The following is a 15573-nucleotide window of genomic DNA, read 5'->3' on the forward strand; positions in this document are numbered from 1 at the left end:
ACCCCGGATTGCGGTACACGGCCAAACAGAACGAAGTACAGGGTGATTATAATTAAAGTAAAACTATCAAAACACTGTAGAAATAACACCACTGGTCAGAATGACGTCAAAGTTTGACGAAATACTATCGGAGAATGGGGGAAAGCGTATGGTAGAAGAAAAAAATAGTGTGAAAATTTATCAATAGATGGTGCTGACAGAAAAACGTAAATGAAAACGCTTTTAATGCGCACGACCTATTGAAGTTGGTATGAATACTCCGGGTAAACGGCTTTTCCTTCTTTCACGTCTACTACGTTCGCCGTGACCGTCTCAATCCAGGATCGCGCTCTGCTTGTAAATCTGTATTACAAGAAATATGACTGTGCACACGTCGCTCTGCAGAAGTTTCGGACACTGAAGAGTTTGAAGAAAGGCTTTGGTCAGATGACTGCCGTTGGTCTGGAGAAATGATTAGGAAATTCGAAAAGATGGGTCCTTTTGGTGTGCAACCTGGTAGAGGGAGGAAACTGTTTCGACGTCAGTGGAAGCAGTGGCTACAGCAATGCAGGAGCAGACGAGTGGTGATGTGCAAACGTGCAGTGCACGGAGAATCGCCCAAACATGCCCGTGAGCACGGTGCGTAAAATCCTACGAAACCTACTTTACATCCATTCAAAATTACGCATGTGCACGAGTTGCTTCCTGTTGGCCTGCCAGCAAGAGGGACCTTTACCTCGGAATTTCTTGTTCGCATGGAAGTGGACAAAGATTGGCAGTGCAGGATTTTGTGGACAGACGAAGCCCAATTCAATCTGACCGGATGTCAATACACAGAATTGTCGAGTATGGGCAACGGAAAATCCAAACGCAAATCAAGCAGTACCACTTCATCCTGAAAACGTCGCTATATGGTGCGGGTTTACGGCATCATTTATCATAAGGCCATATTTTTTCGAAAAGAGGGGTGCTTCCGATCCTGCTACCTGTATCGTGTCCGCCCCTGGTAGCTGAGTGGTCAGCGCGACGGAATTTCATACCTAACGGCCCGGGTTCGATTCCCGGCTGGGTCGGAGATTCTCCCCTCAGGGGCTGGGTGTTGTGTTGTCCTTATCATTTCATCCTCATCGACGCGCAAGTCGCCGAAGTGGTGTCAACTCGAAAGACTTGCACCAGGCGAACGGTCTACCCGACGAGAAGCCCTAGCCACACGGCATTTCCATTATCTGTATCGTCACTGGTAAGCGCTATGAGCGTCTTTTGCGCAGCCACGTCATTCCAGCTCTCCAACAGCGTTGACGTGTGGATAGGATCATTTTTATGCAAGATGGCGCACCTCCGCACATTGCAAATCCAGTTAAACAGCTGCTGAAGCGCAATTTCGGAAATGCTAGAATTATCAGCCGCCATTTCCCTACAGCCTGACTGTCCCGATCATCTGATCTTGATCAATGTGACTTCTGGCTGTGGGACTTTCTGAAAGATGCTGTTTTCAGTGTTCAGATTGCAAACTTAGCTGCATTTAAGGCACGTATTGCGCAACACATTCCGAACGTGACCCCAGAAACACTTCAATCACTTGTGGAACATGTTTCTTGATTTCAACTTGTTGCAGAAAACGGTGGCAGCGTATTGAACACGTTTTGCGCCCGTCACAGGGAAAGTAATAATCCGATTTGATTTTGATTGGTGCTTCTTTGCGGTTTCTGCTTCAGAACAATTAAAAACCGAAGTGTTTGATCCTTTTTATGCTGCTTTTGGCCTCAGGACAACTAAAAAGCGATTTTTTCCATCCGATGTGATATGACCTTGCCGTGGTGGATGGGCTTTCGTATCTAAGAGTACCACACCTGGACACCCATGCACACTGAGTAGTGCAGTCTGTTTAACGTCAAACTTACACCTCAGGCATTGTTGTATCATTCATTCGTCATTTGTAGTCGACCACTATTAAATTATGATTATTACAGCTCCATCTATTGCTACATTTTATAGCTAATTATTTTTCTTTCGCCATATGTTTTCCCCCTTCTCCGATAATATTCCGTTGCAATTTGACGTCATTCTGACCAGTGGTGTTGTTTCTACAGCGGTTTGAAAGCTTAACTTTAATTATAATCACCCTGTACATTTATAATAGTTCTCGCGCACTTCGTACAACAGCGGTTTGGAGAGCTGTTCATTTCAAGAAGTTATTTGTTACGTGAGAAATCACAACCTCCGAAAACAATGTTTTGCACATCTACATGACTCCTCTGCAATTCAGACTTAAGTGTTTGGCAGAATGTTCTTCAAACGACCTTCAGACTATATCTCAACCGTTCCTTTCTCTAAGATCGCCATGGGAAAATTAACGCTTATTTCGTTGTGCAAGAGCTCCGATTTCTCTCGCTTTATTACGAACATCATTTCTCCCTACGTAGGTTGGCGACAAAATATTTTCGCAGCCGGAGGAGAAAGTTGATGACTGAACTTGGGTGAACAGATCTCGTGGCAACGATTAACGCCTTTGTTTTAATGATTGCCACCCCAACTCACTTATCATATATGTGACGCACTCCGCCATCTCCCCCAATTTCACGATGATACAAAACGAGTTGCCCTTCTTTGGACTTCGATGTCCTCCGTCAATCCTTTCTTTCGAAAAATGTCGAGGCCGCCTACCCGTACACGAACAAGATTATCAAATATGTTTTTATGACGTACAATAAGTTAATACAATCATCTTCGTTGCAGTTATACGTAAAGCGCGTCTAAGTATTGAGTTACATTAATAGTAAATCCGAAACCTAATGTAAATATGACGTTTTACATCATAAAGACAGCTGAGTGAAACGCTCGAAACATATTATTCCTTATCGTAGAAAATTATATATATATTTTCTACGATAAGGGATAATATGTTTCGAGCGTTTCACTCAGCTGTATTTATTTATTTATTGTATATAACTTCATATTTACATCAGGTTATGGATTTCCTATTAATGTAACTTCCTTCCGCGATGCTTGAACTGAGCAGCAAGGCTACAAACACTACAGTGAAGCACAAGCAGCGCCTCCGACCGTGGAAGTGCGTAACACGGCTGTCTGATGGGTTGCCGCACACCGCCAGTGTAGGGGTATTCTTCGCTGTGAGCCTGAGTGTTACACTGTTCATGAGCGACCGTAACAGTCTTGATGAAACAAAGATTCTACGCTGAACCTGGAGTGTCCTTGTCGCTACTGATGAATCTGACTTTAACTTGAAGACGAAATTAGTTCAACGGTTGGAAAGGTGCAGCATCCCCGTGATCAATAAATTTTTAGAGTTCGGTTAGAGAGATGCCATAAAAAGGCTTGTCTTATTTTACAATCACCAACAAATCATTGTGACAGAAACAGGTCCATATAGAACGTAGTCCAAAACCGGCGCTAGGCATAACCTTAATTTCTTGGAGTTTGGCTACACATTCTCAAAGAAAGCACTCGCTCGCCCGCACGTTGGAAACTGTGTAACCGAAGAGCCGTGTGATAGATTGGAATAGGGATGTTGCCTTGGATAAAACAGTAAAGATTCAATTGGTGAAAGAAGGTTCAGCAATCCGTCGCAACTTGTGTTTATTGTGGCAGATCTAGATTTCGGTCACTGAGTTACCATTCAGTGCCAGAGACAATACAGGAACCAATTCAATACAATCGCATACATAACAACGAAGTAAAACTGCATAAATCTCTCACAAAAGTGTGTCGTACATACCAGCATATAAATTTTCAGCCATTATTTGACATAGCCCCTGTTAGACTATACACAGAGTCCGATTTGCAGCGAGGCTGTTGTTTACAGTTACCCCATGCTTGGCGTTAGTGTGCGTCATACATGACTATGGCGCCCTCCAGACATGCGTCTGTTACAGTATTGTATTGTATACATGTAGCTGTTTATTTATATTATCACAAAAATGACCGTTTTAAGGAAATAAATTTTTATCGATATACAATAGGATGATGATAACGTAGTAAAAGTAGTTACAATCAGTGATAACAATGTGAAATACTTTATATATACAATGCAGTAATTCAATATGATGCATATATAGAGTGCACGATATTCATATATGGTGTACACTGAGGCCAGCTGTGAGATAACACTAAAAAACGTCATCACTCAAGTTCGAACTCTTGACGTGTATAATCAGAGGAGGACTATGCAAAACGGCTGAAAAGTTAACTGTATATGCTTGTATGTACGAGTCAATTATACTGTATATGAAATTGATGCAGTTATACTTTGGTGTTATCATGCATGCCATTGTATTACAATTAGTACCAGTGTTTCTTCTAGCACTGAAGATGTCACCCAATGATAGAAACCTAAATCTGCTACAATAAACACAAGTTGCCACTGACTGCTGTAACTTCATTCTCCAAATGAAATGAGTACGGTCGCTGAACACTTTCAGATGGAGTAAAATTTAAAAATAGTAAAAACAGTCATATGTCAGGACTTTTTCATTGAAAAGTATAGAGGCTATATTCGATGAGTGGGAAGAGGCAGCCTGAAAACATTTATAGGTATTACGCTGATGCTATGTCGTGGCAGTTTCAGGTGGGAGGTGTTTAGAACTATGGTTGTGTATAGTACCGGTAGAGGTCGGACCTGAACCACCGCTGCCAACCGAAGCAAGCAAATGAGCTGAAGCCACTACCAAATGTTTTATGTATTAAAATTTGCTTTTTTCTGATTTTGAAATGAGATGCTTGTGCATTAAGGAATTAAAATGTGACTCTCACCACAAGAAAAGTAATAAGCAATTTACATGACGGTTATGTCACCTCTACGTTCGTGGAAGCACAGAACGCAGACGTGGGATGGCAGCCCTTCGAGAGGGAGCCGGAGCTTATTCCCCCGCACCGTTCCCCCTCCCCTCGAACAGTCAGTTCTCGTTTGTTTACTGTCGTGGCCTACTGCTTCGATATACTGTCCGCATAATAAAAGAAAGCGTTCTGTGCATTATTTATCAAGTGTTGCGTCCGTTCTGGACGTTCTAGCATCCATGACTGCGTAATTTTAAATGAGGAAACCGTCGTCGTATTGTCGTAGCCTGTCAAGTTCAAATAAAGTAACAGAAATTTCAAAGACTGTGCGCCACTTTTAATTATTCTGTGCGTCACTCGCACAGGAATAATCTAGCTGCGAACGATCCGGCGTCGCGTCCACGCGAGCCGTTCTAGCGGCCATGACCCTTTCGCGCGGAGTATTGATCGCTGCGCGGAAGCCGGCCCTTGGTTCGCGAATTCGTGCCCATGGAAGTACCGAAGGCTCGCGGAATCGCCTCCGCCACGTGCGTGGGGCTCGTCCCCTGTGGTGAGGTGCCCCTTTTGACGCGGCCGTTTCGACCCGGCGGCGCCGGCGGCGGCCGCCGCGGTCGTACGTAAGCTGGCCTCAAGTTCATGGCCCCACTGGTGGACACGTGTGGCGAGGGCAGTGTGTCGCGCACCACCACACATCTCAGGAGGCGCACCGCCCCCGCGCGCCGACACGCCGCCCTCCGCGGGGGCGGCTCCGCCACGTCCGGCGCCGTCACTAACGGCTGCATGACCCCAAAATGCGACAGGTAAAACACGTAAATTGCATCCATGCTTTATCATGCTCCCAGGCTAGTTTAGTGAACAGCGTCCGGAATGTGTTGTCACTACTGACGAGTTACGAGAGCTGTTCCAGGAGCAATAATCAAACTTTGTGGTGCGGTGAATAGCTGCACATTTATCCCTGCATGGCCAATACAAAGGTAGACGTCACTTTAGGCGTCTTTATTTCACTTAGAGAACGTCATTTTCCGCTTACGCTGCAGAAGTTTCTATTCCGCTATTGCATAATCGGTGTTACTCCCTTTTCAAGCATGAGCATTCGATGCCAAGTCTCTGAACAGTTATAAGCAATGATACCCTTATAAGGTAGTGTCCCATATCGTAGCAAAGATAGCAACAGCTGTGATCACTGATTAGTTTGCGCACCGTGTTGCTTGTCAGTCGTCACGGCTGTTGCTTCCGTTTCTCTAATGCGGGACGCCACCTTATAAGGGTACCCATAATTACATCTGTCCCGTGACATGCTATCTAATATTTACTCCTAACAACGGCGTGACGCCGATATTGGTACAAAAGAAAGAAACCTCTACAGATGAAAGTGGGAAATTTTCTTTAAACAAGCTCATAAAGGCTACAGAGTCATATACGAGAACATGAAGTCCTCATTTCAGCCGATTAGGAAGAATTGTTTTTTTTTTGCGAGAACTCGCCGTAACTTGTAATGCTTCAGCATCCTACGATGCACGATCTGCTGATCGGAAACATATGAATGTGCTAGTCCTGTAGTAAACATTCCGCCATGCGGGTATAATCTTTGCCCCACTTGCAGTCGGCGGCCCAATCAAGTAAATAGTACCCGAGCATGCGCTGTAAGAATTAAAGCCAATAGTCCCAATTCAATCGCTCTGTTAGCCGTCGGGTGTTGTGGCGTGCTTTAAATAATCTGTGGCTCCATGATTATACGAACGTTGGTTTCGACGCAGTGGAGGCGTGGATTATATTCCCTTGAGTTGCGCAGGGCAGTTATGATACGACGAGCAACAGGTATGGGTCAGTACAGTGTTCGCCGTGATGTGGCACTCCCTAAATGACTGCGTAAAAAAATGTTTTCTTAAAACGACACAACTACTCAGTTCAACTAGTAGAAATATCTTGGTGAGAAACCAGACAAGTTAACATAAAATCTTTACCGAATGTAACAATAATTACTTTATTTTGGAAAAGGACATATTGTCATTCTGTCTAGAACAGTAGTTCACTATAACTGTTTAGATTCTGTGCGCATGATTCGAAGCTGCGAAGATCGATAACCCACATACCTCTGCTGCTGTAGAAACATTTCATTTCATGTGTTTGTGCAAATACAACATTGCAGTCCGTAAGTCATGGAACCTACACTCTACTACACTAGAGAAATTATCTTTATAGACACTACAATAGTGACGAGGTACGAAATTTAACACACACTAAATTTAGCAAATAATCATACACTTTTTGTGTTAACTGTTTCTGTAATTACTCAGCTTTCCCTTTTTTAATTTGACCCCTATTCAAACTATAGTTTTATCCAACGTACATAATTTGCATCTTTAGCTACTAAACTGTCAAAGCTTTCTGAAACACTGTTGTTCGTAGTTCCCATGTGCGAGAAATTCTTTTGCACACAGGGCTGATAGATTTACTTGCATCACGGTCCATGGAAAAACAATTTAGCACTGTAACTAATTTCTACACATTCCCTGTTTTCAGTGTATGTGAGTAATATAATACAAAAGAACAGTCAAGAGAAGTCAGAAAAATAAAATCCGAAAATAAATCTCACATCTGCTCAATGCTGCATTGTTTGTTGTAAATAAAGTGACCCCTGTGCACAAAATAGTTTTATTCTACGAGCTGATATAAATTTTGATTCTTTTCCCAAAATTACATGGCTGTTTAATATTGACAATTGAAACTTCATACACTTTCATGAACGCAACAGTAGCTATAAAGCACAATATTTCAGAGCTTCATCTATTTTGAAAACTTTGCCTAATCCATAATAGATTTTGCTTTAGGACTGGAACGCTTTGGTTGAACTTCCTTGTGTTTTTTGATTTCATAATCTAATAGTGTTAAGTCTGTGCGACAATGACTTTGTATCTTCAATGGCTTGTGCTCCACCCCCCTCCCCCTCCCCCCACCTCTCCCCTATGGACTACATCAGATGTCTTACTCTAAAAAACTTCCATTTACGTGCTCCATAGTTTCCAGTCAATTTATTGAGCCATGGAAATGATTATAAAACGCATCTTGTATTTTTGAGACATCCATGTTCACTTTTAATCAGTATTGAGTTAATGCTGTCAATATGTATGAGACATTATGCGAGCGTCGATAAAAACTTATTGGTTCGATTTTGTCAGTGTTCCAATTCTGGAAACGTTCAACAAGCATTAGGTTTTCAAAATGTATTACCATTGGCGCTGATAACCACTAAATCTTCGGGCAATTCTCTCTTTTCCTATTCTATTGCCGGACTCAGCGAACGTGGATCGCATTCATTAGGTTTTCTGTAGCATTTACCATAAATCACCTCACACAAATGCTGGATGGGTTCGTTGAAAACGTTGGCGATGTATTCCCAGTCTCTAATTGCCTGTACCGTTAGACTTCAATATTGCTAATCAGACAATGCAATTCTTTCGTCTTATCCTCGTATACGAAATTGATTTTAATTCCATTTCATTCTCTTATTTCCTTTTTTAATGTAAATTTTGTGTGTTCTAGCAGTTCACCCAGTACTGCACAATAAAAAAAAATGTACACTCATCTCTCTCTCCTCGTCCTTAACGCTTATGTCGGAACAACATGACAAACACACGTACCCATCATAGTAAAATCCTCTCTGTTCCACTGCATCCCTCAGTCACCTTCTCCAAGTCCTTTACAGTAGCGGGAACCCGACTCTGGAATAGCCTCCCTCGTTACGTTAGAGAACTTAAAAACACGTCCGCCTTCAAAAAACAGTTAATGACGTATCTACTTAAGCAACAGTAATGCCTTCCTCTGTACATGAATGCACTTCATCACTTCCCTCTTTCCCCCTCCTTAAATCTCCCTTCCCCAAAACTCGCTATACTAGTAAACATCTACTTTACACACCAAGATATTAATGTACATGTGCACAAATCTTCATTACTATTGCCAATTTTTCTCACGTTTATCATTATTTGATTTTTTACTATTACTATCATTGCTTTTATCATAATTTGTATGTATAGCACCTGTTGTAAAAATACTGCCACTACTTACTAGGTCTTAGTCATTACTCTTTATTCATATTGTGACTAGAGTAATCAAATTTTCTTATTTAAACTATTGTCATGATGTAACTCTGATGTGTGAAATGCTGCAGGTGTGAAACACTGGTCCGATGTAAGAGAGGGCCTGATGGCCCTAATCTGATCAGGTTAAATAAATAAATAACATAAATAAATAAATCCTTTGGATACATAATTCTTGAAATCTCGGGATATGGTGAGTACATAACGACTGCAGTGAAAACTTATTGGCAAATACAACATTGCTCATGAACCTAGTGGAACACTTACTCACACGGAGACGGAAACGTAAAGGTGAAAATTTAAGGTCAAGACTAAAATCTTATAATGCATAAGGATCAATCCTGGCGCACGGCCCACCATGTACTGGTAGTCCTCTTCTGGAGGTTGTTTCCAGAATGAATAGATCACTCTTCGTATAAGTATTCGCCGTTCTGAAATTTCTCGACTAATCAAAACTAGTTCCTGAAGGGAGTCTTGAACCCTAAGCTTTTGGAGCACCTTAAGAGGTAGACGTCCATCATCACACCTGCATTCCACAATCAGTAAGAAACTATGCCATGGATCCCTCGGGAGAAAAAAGTATCCCAGTTGTCGGAAGAAAGCTGACGTCATACCCGTCTACAAGAATTGTACCGTAAGGAACACCCAAAACTACAGTCCAACTTCTTTAAGGTCCACCTGTTTTAGAGTAATCTGAACTAAAGTATAATGAGCTATCTCGATCAGAATAGCCTCCATGTCAACCAGCATGGATTCCGAAAAACTTCGGTCACACGAAACCTAACTTGGGGGTTATCCAATCTTGCAAGCCGTGGTAAAAGGCAGTCAGGGAGAGGCGGTATTTCTTCGCTTCCGAAAAGAATTAAACTCGGTACCACATCGATGATAGTTTAGGAAAGTACAGTCATATAGGATATCAAAAGAAATTTGTGACTGGATCGAGACTTTGTTGGAAGTGAGGACGCAGCCTATAACTTTGGAATGGAGAGCCGTCGACCGATGTATTGGGGCGCCGCAGACGATATCATTAGTAGCACCAGACATGTCATAGATCATTATCATCAGCGTTCTACGCAAAGGAAGGTTTTCATATACAGGGTGTTTCAAAAATGACCGGTATATTTGAAACGGCAACAAAAACTAAACGAGCAGCGATAGAAATACACCGTTTGTTGCAATATGCTTGGGACAACAGTACATTTTCAGGCGGACAAACTTTCGAAATTACAGTAGTTACAATTTTCAACAACAGATGGCGCTGCAAGTGATGTGAAAGATATAGAAGACAACGCAGTCTGTGGGTGCGCCATTCTGTACGTCGTCTTTCTGCTGTAAGCGTGTGCTGTTCACAACGTGCAAGTGTGCTGTAGACAACATGGGTTATTCCTTAGAACAGAGCATTTTTCTGGTGTTGGAATTCCACCGCCTAGAACACAGTGTTGTTGCAACAAGACGAAGTTTTCAACGGAGGTTTAATGTAACCAAAGGACCGAAAAGCGATACAATAAAGGATCTGTTTGAAAAATTTCAACGGACTGGGAACGTGACGGATGAACGTGCTGGAAAGGTAGGGCGACCGCGTACGGCAACCACAGAGGGCAATGCGCAGCTAGTGCAGCAGGTGATCCAACAGCGGCCTCGGGTTTCCTTTCGCCGTGTTGCAGCTGCGGTCCAAATGACGCCAACGTCCACGTATCGTCTCATGCGCCAGAGTTTACACCTCTATCCACACAAAATTCAAACGCGGCAACCCCTCAGCGCCGCTACCATTGCTGCACGAGAGACATTCGCTAACGATATAGTGCACAGGATTGATGACGGCGATATGCATGTGGGCAGCATTTGGTTTACTGACGAAGCTTATTTTTAACTGGACAGCTTCGTCAATAAACAGAACTGGCGCATATGGGGAACCGAAAAGCCCCATGTTGCAGTCCCATCGTCCCTGCATCCTCAAAAAGTACTGGTCTGGGCCGCCATTTCTTCCAAAGGAATCATTGGCCCATTTTTCAGATCCGAAACGATTACTGCATCACGCTATCTGGAAATTCTTCGTGAATTTGTGGCGGTACAAACCGCCTTAGACGACACTGCGAACACCTCGTGGTTTATGCAAGATGGTGCCCGGCCACATCGCACGGCCGACGTCTTTAATTTCCTGAATGAATATTTCGATGATCGTGTGATTGCTTTGGGCTATCCGAAACATACAGGAGGCGGCGTGGATTGGCCTCCCTATTCGCCAGACATGAACCCCTGTGACTTCTTTCTGTGGCGACACTTGAAAGACCAGGTGTGCCGCCAGAGTCCAGAAACAATTGAACAGCTGAAGCAGTACATCTCATCTGCATGTGAAGCCTTTCCGCCAGACACGTTGTCAAAGGTTTCGGGTAATTTCATTCAGAGACTACGCCATATTATTGCTACGCATGGTGGATATGTGGAAAATATCGTACTATAGAGTTTCCCAGACCGCAGCGCCATCTGTTGTTGAAAATTGTAACTACTGTAATTTCGAAAGTTTGTCTGCCTGAAAATGTACTGTTGTCCCAAGCATGTTGCAACAAACGGTGTATTTCTATCGCTGCTCGTTTAGTTTTTATTGCAGTTTCAAATATACCGGTCATTTTTGAAACACCCTGTAGTAACTCTGTGCTCTACTGCGTCATCCTCTTTCTGTCCGCGTAATTTCAGCTTCCCTTTACGTCGTCCGTCATCTTGAATCACCTCCTCCCTCTCAATCTCCTCCATCAAACAGTTCCTTCCAAAGCTTTGTAACCTCCCCACAATAATTTTTAAAAGAAAGAAATTTGACAATACTTAATAGAAATGGGAGCCAAGTGTAACCTCCCCACAAAAATTTGAAAGAAAGAAACACGACAATATTTAATTATGAATGCTACTGGACATTGCGCTAATTGTAACCTCGCCCACAATGAGAGGTATTGAAAATGGCAACAAAAATGTGAAATTCGCAATCTGACTCAAATATAAATTCTTCACAAAATTTAAAGTCCGTTCAGTGACAAGAAAATACAATTAAACCGAAATATCGGTTTTTGGCCCTGTGTAAAAACAATCAGAATTAAAGTCTTACCTCAGAATAAATGGATGTCACATATCTGCTCTTGTTGTTGCGCACCACTTGGAGGAACTACATTGCAAATAATAATATTCTCCTTTTTTTTTTGTAATTCTAGTGAAATTTTTCTTCAAAAAGAAGTGGAATGAAATGGGAAGTGCAACGAGATCTTTAGTTCAAAAAAATTAAACTTTTGAGAAAATGCTTTTGAAATAAAAAATTATTATTGGGAGACTTGTTGGAGAATAATTACAATAAATAAAATTTTTCATTATCTAATGATTATATTAATTAACAGTATACCTTATTACTCATCTTGACCATTGTTGCCGACCGCCTACATCACACAACCGCACTGGGCTGCTACTACTGACCGACCGCTCTGCATGACGACTACAGACTGAGTACTGCTCTCAACTAGACAGAGCTACAGACTCGCAACGACTGAACTGACAGACTCGCCACGACTGCACTGACAGACTCGCAACGACTGACTGACTGCTACTCTGCATAGCGACAACTAACTCGCAAAGACTACTACTGACTGAGAACCGCTCGCAACACTCGCGCGGTCAAGCGCATACTCTCTGGTCACAGATGCTACAATGCCTCGCCATCGCTGCTGCGTTACATACGTGTTTCATAACCCTCCACTCGGGGGGCAAAAATTTGGCAGCGATGGTGAGTCATTTGGACTTGCCAAGCGCGGCAAAATTTTTCTTTAATTAACAAAATCCTACAACTTACAGAATATTTAAATGTTGTGCACACGCACTAAGTACAAAATATATCAGACAAGGACAAAATGTGAATACTAAACATAGTAGCAAATCAGAAAAAAGTATATACAAACTTTTTGACAGATAAAGTGCACAGGCACTGAAAAAATTCTTTAGCATATGCAGAACAAATAAACAGACTGGCAAGAATAATTAGATGTAGTACATAAAGTAAATGTTGTGCACACGCACTAAGTACAAAATATATCAGACAAAGACAAAATGTGAGTACAAAACATAGTAGCAAATCAGAAAAGTATATACAAATTATTTGACAGATAACAAAGTGCACAGGCACTGAAAAAATTCTTTAGCATATTCAGAACAAATAAACAGACTGGCAAAATATTATGTTGACAAGTGTACATGCACTGAAAAATGTCTTTAGCATTTTCACAACAAATAAACATAATGGCAAAAAAAAAAATTCATGTCCAAAGTGCACATGCACTGAAAAATGTCTTTAGTATTTTCACAACAAATAAACATAATGGCAAACATCATGTCGACCAGTGACATAAGTGTACTCACACTGGAGTTTAGCGAATCGAAAAATGTATAACCTATGAACATAAATGATGTTACCAAAAAAAAAATTTTTTCTTTATGTGACAAGAATCAGGATAGGAAAGGGAAGGATTGCATCATGGTTGTAGCACTTTAGATTGCACACAGCTGCTCTGAAAGTCCATATCTTTCCACAGTAGTACAACACCAAGTGACACAACTTGAAGTTCTTTTCCCATCAGAATTTATCAGTGTAGCCAAGACACTGAACTGTCGTAGTAATGTTCCATGTTTCATTTTGGCAGTACATTAGGTACACCAAACAGTGGGACCATAATAATGTCTTCATCGCTCATGGTGGTGGACAGCATGTCGTGTCAATACCACACTCTTACAAGGCACACCAACGTAGAATTAGTGCAAAACCAAATATAGTGCTCCATGATCACTGGGATAAACAGGACAAATGGACATTGCAGTAATTCAGGGTAGTCAGCTTATGAGGTGAAGGACATCAAGTCACATAATATTGACAATTACAGTCTTCATTGATAGTTCGTGGCATTCATAGCCCAGTTATTGAACATTTCTGTACCAAGTATGTAGTATTACAGAAAAATGTTCATTAATTGTTTTACATAGAATCAGTAGCCTTCTTTTCCTGGTTACAAAATATTATGAAATAATCGCATTCTTTTCAGTTACAGAGTATAATTAAGAATCATTAACCTTCTCCTAATTACAGTTAATTAATCATTTGTCATTAATTAATCATTTGTCTAATTATAGTTAATTAATCATTTGTATAATTACAGTTAATTAATCATTTGTCGTTAATTAATCATTTGTCTAATTACAGTTAATTAATCATTTGTCGTTAATTAATCATTTGTCTAATTACAGTTAATTAATTAATCATTTGTCATTTCAATATACTAAGAATTATTAGCCTTAATTAATTACAAAGCATTATTAAACAGTACCATAGTTAATTAATTATGTGTCATTCCAATCTATTAAGAATCATTAGTCTTTTCCTAATTACAAAGCATTATGAAACAGTCACATTTATTTCCACTTACAAAGTATGAACATCGAAAACAAGAGTTAATTAATGGCATAATTAATAACAATTTCGTTGATTGACATTAATTATTGGCACTCAGTGGCCATCAAGTATTGAATAGAATAAAACATAGTTCATCATTCAGTATTATTCAGATCATTACAAAGTCATTATTAAAAATCAGTTAATTACAGTCAAATCATTAGTAATCACAGGCATTACAATAAACAGTGGCAGTTATTAGCTAGTGACAAAGCATTATTTTGAATATAGTCTCATTAAGAGGTCATTACTCGAGTGACATGCTATTCAGAGCTGATCAGTATTATTCAGAATTATCATAAACTAGTGACATTATGTGGGACTGGTAATACATTTTTTTGGTAGCAATGCATTGCGTTGGGATCGATAATTAATTGCTGAGGCATAATACTTTTTGCTTTTGACCTATTGCTGCAAATGAGGATAGGTAACGTCATTCGTCATGAGTCAGCTGTAGCAAGATTATGTAACAAGGCAGTACATGTGATCACATTTATAAATGATAAACACAAATGGGTAAAAAATATAAAAATGCAAGTACTAGAACAGGTAGAATAAGTAACAGGTTTAGTAAGTGTCATGAAAAACTTCTCCTGGAAAAAATACAAAAACGGATTATTGACCTGAAAGAAGAAACGCACACTATGCTGAAAAGTAGTGAACTTCGAATTAACAAGTAGTGAAATGTGTATAAAATGTGTTCCATAGCTGTCCTTTCCAAAACTTTCCGTCATCCTACTATGCAATGTAACACCTGCTGTCAAAGCAAACCGCAACAAATACTTAAATAACTACGTGGCATAAAGAAAAAAACTTCATTATCCATATCATCATAACTTCACCATTATCATCACCTGTAGAGAAAAACTTCATTATTCATAATACCATTTCCTTCATCATTATTCATCAGTATTCACTATCATCTGCAAAAAATCACTTCATTACTCATTACCTAACTATTCCTTATCTCTAGCATATTTCATCACTAAAAATAAGATGTGTAGTTCTCTCTGACAGCCTGCATCAATCACCTTGTATTCTGAAAGAAAAAATTAGTTAAGACTGCTATTCTGTGATGAGTATAGTATATTCTTGTTAATGTTTGTTAATCCTGATCCCTTTACTCTTCCTCATAAAGTTATTGCATCTCCTTTCGTTTATTCCGTAGGTGAAATTCCCATTTATGTTAAATTTATTTCTTAGAATCATCATTCCTTTCTGAAA

At 40.5% G+C, this 15573-nt stretch overlaps 1 protein-coding gene across 2 annotated transcripts in view; it reads left to right on the plus strand.

Moving 5' to 3' along the window:
* LOC124619658 (scoloptoxin SSD14) overlaps positions 1–15573 on the plus strand; it is a 531056-nt gene that overhangs the window by 336333 nt on the left and 179150 nt on the right. Inside the window, exon 1 of one of the 2 annotated variants that reach the window (XM_047146192.1) lies at positions 5330–5573. The exons of the other annotated variant lie outside the window; for it this stretch is intronic. Within the exon in view, the coding sequence (XP_047002148.1) occupies positions 5410–5573 (164 nt within the window). The 5' untranslated portion in view covers positions 5330–5409. Of the gene's footprint in view, positions 1–5329; positions 5574–15573 lie in introns of those variants that run through there. 2 annotated transcript variants of the gene reach the window in all.

This window comes from Schistocerca americana, chromosome 1 (assembly GCF_021461395.2).
Source record: "Schistocerca americana isolate TAMUIC-IGC-003095 chromosome 1, iqSchAmer2.1, whole genome shotgun sequence".
Lineage (NCBI taxonomy): Eukaryota > Metazoa > Arthropoda > Insecta > Orthoptera > Acrididae > Schistocerca > Schistocerca americana.